Consider the following 12,088-nt stretch of genomic DNA (forward strand, 5'->3'; position numbering starts at 1 on the left):
GGACCACAATGCAGCCGGCCATTCCCCCAAGCACCACGCAGTGAGGCAATTCATGTCTTCCCACCCCCTCCTTTCCCTTTCTTTGTCTGTATAATGAAAATGAAAACAATGTATCTTTTTTTCAAACACTTGTTCAGTCTTCCCAGTTGAAACCTCTGAAAACGGCGAAACGCGTTGAAGAAGGGAAAAGATGAGCACTATTTAATCTTCCTTATACCTCTGCGTTGGTGGGTAGGGGTAGGCTGGTAGAGGAGTAGGGGGGCGGGGCCGGAGCCGGGGCGGAGCAGGAGGAATTACGCTGTGAATCCGTGGGGAAGAAGTCGTCTTTGCTCCGCGGAACTGGAGGGGCTCTGCCTGGTCGGGTGTGAGATCCCTCCAGGCTTCTCAGCAGCAACCAAATAACCTGCGCGGCCAGGAGCGAGGATGCAGTGTCTGGTGAGCTGGGCCAGGCGTGGAAAACAGGGCGCAGGGTGGGCGACTCCTCTCCGGTGGCCTTGGGGCGATATCAGGCTGCGAATGCTAGGCTGCGGCTTTCCCCTCTCTGATTCAGAGCTGGGATTCCCGCTTGCGCTTTCCTCTCAGTTCTAAACCTTGCAGAGAAGCGGATCTTGCCTTCCAAAGCGGGGTTTATAGGCCATACCTCCATTCCTAGGGTTGCGATTATCTGTCGAGGTAAACTGGAAACAGGAGGCTGCCAGGTGCAGGCTCCGGAGACGCTTTCTCCGATCGATCACTGACATCCTTGTAGAGGAAATGAGCCTGGGGGCAGACGCTGGCTGCGTGGATAGAGGGTGCTGTATTGGCTCCATTTTTGGTCCTGAAATCTGGGGTGGGGTTGCAGAATTTCAGGATCAGGCTGGCTCCTCTGTGATGCTCCAGCCTCTTTCTGTATCCTCTGGGCCTTTGCCGTGGGAAGCCAAAAGGATCGGATAAATCAGAGTTAAAACCCAGGGTATCCGTGAGAATCAGGCATTTTGTTATCCAGGATCTAGGTATATGACAAAATGAAGGAAGGAGAGGATTTTCATTTACATTGGTAACTGATATAAAATAATTTAAAAATCCAAATACAAGTAATGCCTCAAGGTAATTTTTTTGCATATGGTTTGTTGGCTAGACTACACAGACAGTTATTGCCTTCCTTAACAAAGAATGGTGGCCTCCCAGCTAGCGCTTACTGAATGCCAGGTGCTCTTAATCTTCACCACTGTCCTTCAAAGAAGGAGTTATTACCCAGTTTTACAAATAAAGAAACAGGCAGACAGGTGAATTTTTCCAAGTACATATGACTGTGGCAGCTTCAGGATTTGAACTTACAAATTTTCAGGGGAGGGGCAGTGTAGCTGCCAGATGGACAGTTGTCTCTGGACTCTGGCCCTCTTGGCAAGGGTTATAAGTGGACTTCTCTACTTCCATTATTGTGTGATCTGATTAATGAATTTTTTAAGCTATGTAACACATACTGGCATTTACCATGTCTTGGCACCCCACTCCAGTACTCTTGCTTGGAAAATCCCATGGACAGAGGAGCCTGGTAGGCTGCAGTCCATGGGGTCTCTAAGAGTTGGACACAACTGAGCAACTTCACTTTCACTTTTCACTTTCATGCATTGGAGAAGGAAATGGCAACCCACTCCAGTGTTCTTGCCTGGAGAATCCCAGGGACGGGGGAGCCTGGTGGGCTGCCGTCTCTGGGGTCGCACAGAGTCAGACACGACTGAAGCGACTTAGCAGCAGCAGCAGCAGCAAGAGATATGGGTGGTTACATGAGATGATGATATGGCTTATGACCCTGAGATACAGAGAACAGTGTACTGTAAAGGCTGTGTCCTATGATAATGCTAACAGTGTACTGTAAAGGCCATGTCCTCAGATTTAGAAAAGTGCAATCATGTTGGTGGGCTGTGAACACCCCAAAGATCCCCTCTTTGAAGGGGTGGGCCCGGCACCTGTGGGGGGTTTTGTGGGTCCTAAATGAGAGAATCCTCAGGGGTACAGTTGCCCCTGTGGAGGTTACTCGCCAAGGGAATATCATGGAAGATGGGCACGTAGATTGTGTGGCGAGAGACCCTGAAGGGGTGGAATGTAGGGAGTAAACAATTGGCCAGGTGGCAGTGATCAGGCTCTCGCCTCACTCCACTCAAATCCTACAGCTGGGATTATTTGTGGCACTGCGCTCAGACATCATGGTGTGGCCCTATATAGGTACCACCTAAAAAGCTCGAGGAGAATCAAGTTGAAGCGAGTTGCATGGTCACTGTTGCTGCTGTTTCAGCCATTAGAGAGTAAAGCCTGTCTTCCTTGCCACGCTGAATAAAGAATGTCTGCAGTTCCTATGGTCTTTGTATCTTCTTCCAGCTTCCCCACTCACATCTTGCCTACCCTGGGTTTAGCAAATAGTGAGATACAGACAGTAACCTAATGAGATAACAGCTACATTGATTTAGTGTTTATTTGTATCAATCACTTTATAGGAGCTTTACATATACCATCTCATTTAACCTAACAGAGAAGATTGGTACTATTTTTTTTTTCTGTATCTCCAAGAGGTAAAATGATCTAAGCTTACACACCTAGCATTTGTGCTAGCCTGAATTCAAATTAGCCAGAAGAAATGTGTGCCTAATTAATAGCAAGGCTTTCTTTCTAATTCTTTTCACCTCAATCACTGTGCTTCTGTTTCTTAAATGTTACTGTCTCCCAGTCCCCACATCTTGTGTTTTGGTGTGTGTCTGCTTTTTCTCTTATCCTAAAATACAGATTTTTACTCTGAGCACTAGACTATTTGCATTCCTCATCACAGCCTTTACTAGAACCTGGATTTCCATGTGGCGTGATGGTGTGTAATCAGAATGCCAAAGAAAACTTCTGGTTACAGAAGCCAAAGTTTTGAAATAACAAAAGCCTAAGCATTTGAGTTTTAAAAGCCTAAATGATGAAAGACCAAGGACAGGCATTCATCCCAGAAAAAGCTGATGGGAAGAATACAAGGTGATAGAGGAAGCAGCTTTTCTGACCCTAGGCTGGGAGAGCAAAGAGAGACTGATTAGCATTGGTTTGTGTCCTGAGAAGGATGCTCTGTTCCTGGCCCCAGGAGTGGGGAGTTTAGGAGGACGGTGAATAGAACTTACAGGGAGGTGTTGAAATCAAAGAACAGAAAACAGCTGTGTCTTGCTTTCCTAGGGGCAACTGTGGGAAGAGGCAAGCCTACCCACCATGGCAAGGGAACAGTAAAACAGAGATTGATAGATACATGGAAGTCTAGGCAGAGACCCTTGTATAATTCTGCTTTGTTCAGCATAGGAAGGATCCAGGAGCACAGAATCCAGAGAATCGGGAAGCATGAGAGAACACCCTGTAAGCACAGGATTTAATTACACAAACTGATGATCAGGAGGATGACTTGAGGGGAGCACAATGCCAAGATGGATGGATGGTTGTAACCAAGGGTTAATAGTCCTGTCCAATGGCTTGGCATTCCCACGACTGGATGCAGTGCCAGAGACTGGGACAATTGTGAAGTGACAGTCAATTGAACTCTCAGACAGAGATTATGTAACATTGACTGAAATTTAGTCTCTACCTCTAGTAGAATAGCAACATGAAATAAAATTGAAGTTCATTTAAAGAAAGATACGAGAAATCTACATTTCTTAAACACCTCAATTATAGAAAAATATAGAAATATAGGCAAAATTTACCTTACAATGAACATACTAATGTAGATCAAGACTATGGGACTGATGCAGAGTAATCTGTCTCCATTCCACTCTTCATTTTATAGCAAAATGATTCCCAGAGTAATACTCTCTTAAATACTACAATGATTTGTTAAAAAAAAAAATGCCAAGGATTTGTGCCCAGACACATGAAAATAAAGCAAGGGGGAAGAAAAAAAGCCAAATACTGGTTTTAAAAGGTACAATTTACATGAATTGTGCAGAATTTGCAGGGAAATATCAAAACATGTTCTGCAAAGTGGTTATACCTGAGTTTCATTTTTAATATTAACAGATCTGGATCATTTGGGGAGTAAATATTCTGCCACATTTGCAGTCTGTGTTTTCTGGGTATATTTTTGGCAGTTTGTTTTCTCAGCAGTCTTGACAGTGGTGGCTTTGGGAGCACAGCCTCAAATTGCTAGGAATGGCATAACGAAAGAACCACATGGCTGCTTTTCCCGTCCAAACCTAAGCACCCTCTGTTATTTCTTCCATTTATAGTCCCTGGTGCTGCTTCCACAAAACCAAAGGCTTCCAGTGGTTAAAACTTTAGCTGCTATTTTTCCTGATACAGCAATTAGATTGAAGCTCCCTTAGCTTTGTCCACATTCAAATGCCCATTTCTGTACTTGCTCTCTGTCTTCAGGTGTTCAGAAGGCTCGTCTGTCATCTATCTACCTTCCAACTGATTTGGTTCTTGGCACCACTGATCTTATGCAGGGCACAAGGTAAAGATACTCAATTCCCTGCGTGGAATCCAGGAAACACAGTTTCTGGAGTGGACATCTGACCACTCTTGTCTGTGCTGTGTTTATTTGTCTGCATGAATTATTTAACCGTGTAATTTGTTTGGAAGACTGGGAGTGGTTCTTTCTGCTTTCCACAGATATTTGGCAAAACTAATACAATTATGTAAAGTTTAAAAATAAAATAAAATTAAAAAAGAAAAAAAAACTTTAATATTAAGAAACTTTTCATAGATAAAACCAGACATGAAAAAAAATTGTTTCTGAATTAAGACATCATTTTTTCACCTATCAAAGTGCATAATGTTTAAAATAATAATTCCATATGTGTGTGAAGACATGGGAATGCGTGTTGGAGCAAGGATGAATTTGACCTCTAGAGCAAGTAATCTGGCAATAAGCCTTAAAACTGGTTGTATCCCTCTTACAGAAAAATAGTGAAATATGAAAGCTATATATAGTTCACATATGTTCACATAGTCTATTATATAAAACACATCTGAGCTGTCCACTTGTCTGCTGAATTGCCTACTTCTGCCAGACCTTTCTCTTTGATTCCATGGGAGACCACACCTCACTTACTGCTGGCCTTTTATTACCTTTTGTGTGGTATGTACTATGGGCTTCTGTGATAGCTCAGTTGGTAAAGAATCTGCTTGCAACGCAGGAGACCCCAGTTCAACTCCTGGGTTGGGAAGATCTGCTGCAGAAGGGATAGGCTACCCACTCCAGTATTCTTGGACTTCCCTCATGACTCAGCTGGTAAAGAATCCGCCCACAATGCGGGAGACCTGGGTTCAATCCCTGGGTTGGGAAGATCCTCTGGAGAAGGGAAAGGCTACCCACTCCAGTATTCAGGCCTGGAGAATTCCATGAACTGTATAGTCCGTGGGGTTGCAAAGAGTCGGATACGACTGAGTGACTTTCACAACAATGTGGTGTGTACTATAGTCAGCAGCCTTCACAGGGGTACAAAAGGCATGCTTCACACCGTGTATAGTTCAGGATTTACCAACTGGGGGATCTTAAATGGAATTTCATATAAAAGCAGCAAATAATTGTAAACTTTCCATTAAATTATTTCTCGCATAGTCAAAGAGAAATAATCTCGCATAGTCATAGATTTTTTCACCCTAGAAGTTGAAACTCTAGTTTTGATCCCTTTTTTACTCTCTATTCTAAAAGCAGCAATTTATTCAAATCTATGCTCTGCACTCAGCAAACCTTTAAGAAACCCCATCCTAATAACAGCTATTCCCCTAGAATTTTTTGCAACTATCAAGCGTGTACCTCACTAAAATTGGAATTTTGCAGCACTTGGCGGTTCCAGTTTGTATTTGTTGCTATGCCCGCCTTTTCATTCTTGATGTTGTAGAGCATATATTCTTTTTTTCTAATTACTCTAGTCATTTTATCTGTTATTAGTCTTAAAAAAAACAGATTTTGGTGTTTTGATTAAGCCAGTATTTTGTGTACTATTTTATTAATTTGTGCTTTTAACTTTATTAATTCACTCCTTTTATCAACTTTTGGTGTGTGGGAAGTTTGAATGCATGTAGGTATTCATTTTTCAATCTTTCCTGTTTCCCAATAAATTAAGTTAGGATTAAATATTCCCACCTGAGAACTGCTTTATAAGCCTCTACAGATTTTAATATATGATATTCTTATTGTCATTCATAGTGATTTATAATTTTTGTTATGATTTCTGGTGTAATTAAGGAGACAAAAGTATGTAAATTTCTAATTTTATTGCATTATGGATTGAGTTCAAAGTCATTTTTTTTTGTATACTACTTCAAATTTAATTTGGGGTTATGTTTCACATGTGGTTTGAAAAGCATGTATGTTTTCTTTTGGGTAAAGGTTTATAAATACATGCTCATATGCACATATTACATGTACACGTATGAATATTTGTTTTTAAAGTCTTCTATGTCCTTGTATTTGATTTTCTTATTTTTTAATAGATGGAAATGAAAATTCTGAGAGAACAATGAAAAATTCTCCCATTATGATTATGGATTTATGCATTTTCCTTTGTAGTTCTATTAGCTTTGTATATATTTCAGAGTTATGTTGTTAGGCACATCAAGGTTCATGAGGGATATACCTTATTTCAGATTTCTCCTTTTATCATTTTGAAAAATACATTTTTGTTTCTTAGTGTTTTTGTCTTCCATTTCCCCTTCTCTTTCCTTTTAAAAATCTTACTTGGACTAATACTGAAATATCGGTCTTTCAATATTTAATCTTTTCTGTATTTTTAACCCTTCCAATTCTGGAAGAATTTTATGATCTGGTCTTCCCACTTACTCATTTAGTCTTCAGTGATACTCATTCTGCTAAGGCAGCCAGATTGTGAAAAGAGTTTATATTTCTCATTTTATACATCTCTAGTTTCTACTATTTACAGTGCTGGTTCCTTTTCACACTTAAGATATCACATTTGTTCATGTAAAAATGTTTATTTATTCATTTGTAGAGTTTATTATTCCTCTATCATTGTGTTAGTTGACTCAAGTGTTTGTCTATTTGTTACTGTATTGACATTTCCCATTGAGCCATCTATCATATCAATATGAGTAGCCAGCATTGGAGGGGGAAGAAATTATTGGCATACCTTATATTCATGCCATATTCAGTAAAAATGGGGGACTGTGTAGATTGTAATTTGGTTGTCAAAGCTCTCTGGTACTATCAGCCTCCTGGAGCATTGTCCTGTACATCTCTCTGTCTATGTTCCTATATTTACCACTGCTTCCTGATGGCAGACGTCACTACTGCTGCCCCTTCCTTTTCAGATGTGTGTGTGGAATGTATAGGGCTGCTGTAACTTCTTCACTTAAACTAATCACTGCATATTGTCCATTGGCCCTTTCTTATTCCTAGCTATTACTGTTCCAGACATAAACCCACTTGGTGATACTTCTATCCTATCTATCCTATCTGGCAGTTTCCATCTTCAACCTCATTTCACCTAATTTCCAGCCTACAGGGATTCTTCATGTAAGTTCTGGTCACTGGGAGTTTGCTTTCTTATTTTTCTACTCTGCTACTCTTAAAGACTGAACAAACATATTTGAACTTATAGTTCTCTGGCAACATCAGGAAGGTAGGTAAATGTTGTTTTCTTTTTTGTATTTTTCTTTCTTTATAAATTTGACTTTGAACATGCATTTTTTAATCAAAAATGTATATTTGTGTATGTACTAAAATATAAAATATAAATGTTCTTTTGTGATTCCATGATGAAAGTGGTGACCCAGGATGTAAGAGGGCTGCTGAACACACCTGCTTCTTTAAGATGCTCTCTGAAAAATCCCCAGGAAGTTTTGATTGTGACATGGCAAAAAATCAAGGCTGTAAGCCCAGAAAACATGATCACCTACAGCGAGAACCACGGGGTTGTAGTCCAGCCTGCCTACAAGGACAAGATAAACATCACCCAGCTGGGACTCATGAACTCAACCATTACCTTCTGGAATACCACCTTGGAAGATGAGGCGTGTTACAAGTGCCTCTTTAATACCTTTGGTTCTGGAAAGATCTCAGGAATAGCCTGCCTCACTCTCTTTGGTGAGAGTCTCTGAGAATACATTGTCTCTAGCTTGAAATGTTATCTTGAAGAATGTTTGAAATGTAGTGGTAGTAGTAATTAGTCTTTCAGGATCCTAGCCCCAGAAAGGTTCATTGGAGGACACTTGGCCTTTCATGTCTACTGTGTAACTGTGCTAATGATTATTTGGAGAGTTGAATCTTTGTTGAATCTATGTTGAATCTTTGCCTGAAGTTATCTTTGCCTTGAAGAATACTGTTGTCAACAAGAGTAAACTAAGGACCATAGTGAGGATAAATTCTCCATAAGCAGTGCTATGGTTCAGACCTGGCATTGCCATTAGGAGTCATGTGACCCTAGAAGAGTCCTGTCCATGGTGTACCAGAGTTTATCTGCACCAAAAGTGTGAAATAGATCATCTCTGGTTCCTAAGAGCTTTCATATTTTTTAACCTAAGAACAAAGCCAGATTGGGCTAAGCTGGAGCCAGTTATGGGGAGTCCCTCTCATTTTGCTTCAGCGGAGCTTTTGCAAAATTGATAAACAGCCATGCAGCAGAGGTTCTTCATACCCAGTGCCTGGTAGTGATTTAACTGGTAAATAAGCATTCTTCTAAAATCTAAGAGGCTTAGTTTGACAAGATTCCTTTCCTGTTAACTGATGCTTAGCTGGGATCAAGAACTGAGAATTACGAATAAGGGGTAGCTTTGGAGGATGCACACTTGGTGGTGGTTTTAGAAGGGAAAGCCAAACTTAGGGTTATTGGGGATGTTAAAATGAGAGTTTGAACACACCAAGAATATTGGACAAGGGATAAGGAGAGGCTCAGTAAATAAGAATGCAAGGGAGGTAGAATGACGCCAGATAACATGTTTCTTTCACTTATTTTGTCCATGAATCATCTCTGCAGAATCTGGCATCAGGCTTTTCTTCTGATTTCTATTTCTTTCATTCCTTTGTCTCCTTCTGTCTCCCTGGTTTTTTTTTGTGGGGAGGGGGGGGTCTCTTCCCTCCTCCAATCCTTCCTCCCTCTTCTTTTTTATTCCTCCTTTGCTCTTTTTCCTTCCCTCCCTCCCTGCCTCATTTCCTTTCAGTTCAGCTCAGTCGCTCAGTCATGTCTGACTCCTTGCTACCGCATGAATCACCGCACACCAGGCCTCCCTCCCTCATTTCCTTTCACCCTCCCTTATTTCCTTCTTTCCACCATTTTCTTCCTTTTCCTTCTTGTGTCATATTTTTCTCATTTCTGTTGTTTCCTTTCTCTTTTTTGTTCATCTTTCTCTCTTGCTCCCTTTCTTTACTCATTAATCTTTGAATAATTTGTATGCCTGAAACACAGACTCCTCTGTGTCTTCTAGATGGTAATTCTGTAGTTCTTTTCCACAATGACACTTTCCTGCCATAAGGTATAGCTTTCATCCAAGTAATTCTTTGATACACCAGAGAACCCTGCTAGCCAGGCTGGCCATTTCAGCCATACTGGCCCTCCTTTACTTTTATAACATCAGGGCTCACTGATGTTAGCAATCTGGGCACTCTGGTCAGAGCCACAGTCCTCCTATAGGCTCATTTCCTCCAGCCTACTCCCACCCACCCACCTCTTGAACTTCTAAACACAGACAAGCTTTTATTTACCACTGCCCTTTAATTATCTTGTGGGCTCCAAAGCCAACCATAGAAAGACGTTTGCGTTTGCTCAGCAGAGATAAACTGTATATTCCAAGGAAAATGAACTAATTAGTCAAGGGACTTTTGAAAGGGAACAGGGTACAGCTGACCTAAAAATGTCCTTTTTTCATAAGCTCTCTATTTTCTGTTAACTCCATAAGGTGATCTCCAAGGTCCTTACAACTGTCATTCTGTGATTTTTCTGACTACTGACTGTGAATACATAATTTGCATTTTGTATACAGGGACTTTCTAAGTCTGCTCCATGCCTCTTATTCACTGGCCCAGTTCTAAACAGAAAAAGGCTTTTTCTAAGTGGCAGCCCTTCTACAGGCTCTCTGTTCTGAAACTGCTCTGCTTTTCTGAGGAGTGCAGACCACCTGTGTGGAGGTGCTGATTGATAGAGTTGTTGTTCAACTACTTGAGAGGGATACGCAGAAGAAGGCAGAGGTGCTGCATTGTCCACGAAAGAGAAAAGCATAATTATTCTCTGCACTGTTTGGGAGGAAAGGTACCCTCTGTCCATCTAGCTAATTCTCTTAGAGACAAACTCCATAGAGGATCATTCTTGTCACAGGGTTGTATAGGCCAGTCTCCACCCTGCTGTTCAGAGAATTAGACAGGAAGAGAAGGCCCCAGTTTGGATTGGATGTGCCACATTAGCTCTCTAGCTCCCACTGTCTTTCTGTAAAGATCTTTCTCTCATCTCTCTGAGGAGAGTGTGGGACTCACACTGGATTTTTTTTTGTCCCAGTACAGCCCACAGTATTCCTTCACTATAAACTATCTGAAGATCACCTAAATATCACTTGCTCTGCCAATGCTCGCCCAGCCCCTATGATCTCCTGGAAGGTCTTTGGGTCAGGGATTGAGAACAGTACCGAGATCGTGTCACACCCCAATGGAACAACATCTGTCACCAGCATCCTCCAGATCAAAGACCCCAAGACACAGGTGGGGAAGGATGTGATCTGCCAGGTGCTACACCTGGGGACTGTGACCGACTACAGGGAAACTGTGAACAAAGGTAAGAGAGGTTTTCTGTGGTCACATTTGTGGACACACACCTGCAAGGTGGTGAATGCTCTGCAGAGCCTCTTGGCCTCTTAGCAAAGAAGCTGATAAGGCAGAGAATGGGATAAGTAGGGAAAGAAAAACAGTTGAGGAAGCCAGTATAGCCTATTTTATTGCTTTGGCGATTGTGGTATGTTGCTCACACACTGAATGCTTTTACTGAGAGCCATTCTATTGATTTATTCTTCTGTGCTCCTGAGTATTTGTTATGCCAGAAATGTGACAGCAAGGACTCAGTCCCCAAACACAGGGAGCTTCTAGTCCAGGAAGGAATGCAGAAAGAGCTGGGCAGTTGTAAAAATGCAGGTTAAATGCTTCAATAAGAAAGCTGTGGTAGGAGTTTGAACCCGTTCTCCTTGCTTGACCCTGCAACAAACCATTCTCTGATAAAAGGAAAAAAAAAAAAAAAAAAAAAGAACGCTGTGGTATAACATGGGAAGATTGAGAATGCAGAGAAGGAGCATCAGCTCAGTCTGGAGGGATTACAATGTTTTCTTGGAAGCAGTCACATCTGGGATGAAACCTTTGCGTAATCTACACTATGGGAAAAGGGCAATAGATCTTTCAGGAAAGAGGCCCATCTGAGTTTTCCCAACCTCATTTTAAAATAAATTGCCTCCTGCTCAGGACCTCTTTTGCTGTCTTGTATTTCCATCTAAACTGCTATCTCTGAGTCTCATTGATACAAGAGGTAAAGATGATGGGAGAGAGAATAAGAAAAGCAGTGGTCTTAGGGACAAGATGCTTCAGTGACAACAGCCATAGTTGCCTTTCTCTGCATAGTTTTGAAGCACTGACTCTGGATGAGGCACTCAGTTAACAAGCCTCCTATAAAAAGATATTGCTGCTTTTTTCAGGGTACATTGTGAACCCCAAAAGTTCATGCCTCATTGTCATGTGCTCAGTTACTCAGTCATGTCCAACTCTCTGTGACCCTATGGACTGTAGCCCACCAGGGTTCTCTGTCCATGGAATTTTCCAGGCAAGAATATTGTCATATACTTGTCATTTCCTACTACAGGGGATCTTTCCAACTCAGGGATCAAACCCATGTCTCTTGCATTGGCAGGAGGATTCTTTACCACTGTTCCACCTGGGAAGCCCAGATAGTCTCTAATGAACATGTCCTGTAGTCATTTCTGGGGTCCTTGAAAAAGCAAAGTAATCAAAAAGTAAACTTTAGAATGGACTGGTTGGATCTCCTTGCAGTCCAAGGGACTCTCAAGAGTCTTCTCCAGCACCACAGTTCAAAAGAATCAATTCTTCAGCGCTCAGCTTTCTTCACAGTCCAACTCTCACATCCATACATGACCACAGGAA

General features: G+C 41.6%; 1 protein-coding gene across 5 annotated transcripts in view; it reads left to right on the forward strand.

Moving 5' to 3' along the window:
• The window catches only part of CD200 (CD200 molecule), a 102,654-nt gene that overhangs the window by 22,568 nt on the left and 67,998 nt on the right, over positions 1–12,088 (forward strand). For 2 of the 5 annotated variants that reach the window (XM_061392603.1, XM_061392687.1), the window contains exons 1-4: positions 275–435; positions 4,369–4,450; positions 7,727–8,047; positions 10,449–10,721. In XM_061392603.1, the coding sequence (XP_061248587.1) occupies positions 424–435; positions 4,369–4,450; positions 7,727–8,047; positions 10,449–10,721 (688 nt within the window). In that variant the 5' untranslated portion in view covers positions 275–423. Of the gene's footprint in view, positions 1–138; positions 436–4,368; positions 4,451–7,726; positions 8,048–10,448; positions 10,722–12,088 lie in introns of those variants that run through there. The other 3 variants (XM_061392520.1, XM_061392764.1, XM_061392851.1) reach the window with 3 other exon arrangements.

This window comes from Bos javanicus, chromosome 1, assembly GCF_032452875.1.
Source record: "Bos javanicus breed banteng chromosome 1, ARS-OSU_banteng_1.0, whole genome shotgun sequence".
NCBI classification, from domain to species: Eukaryota; Metazoa; Chordata; class Mammalia; order Artiodactyla; family Bovidae; genus Bos; species Bos javanicus.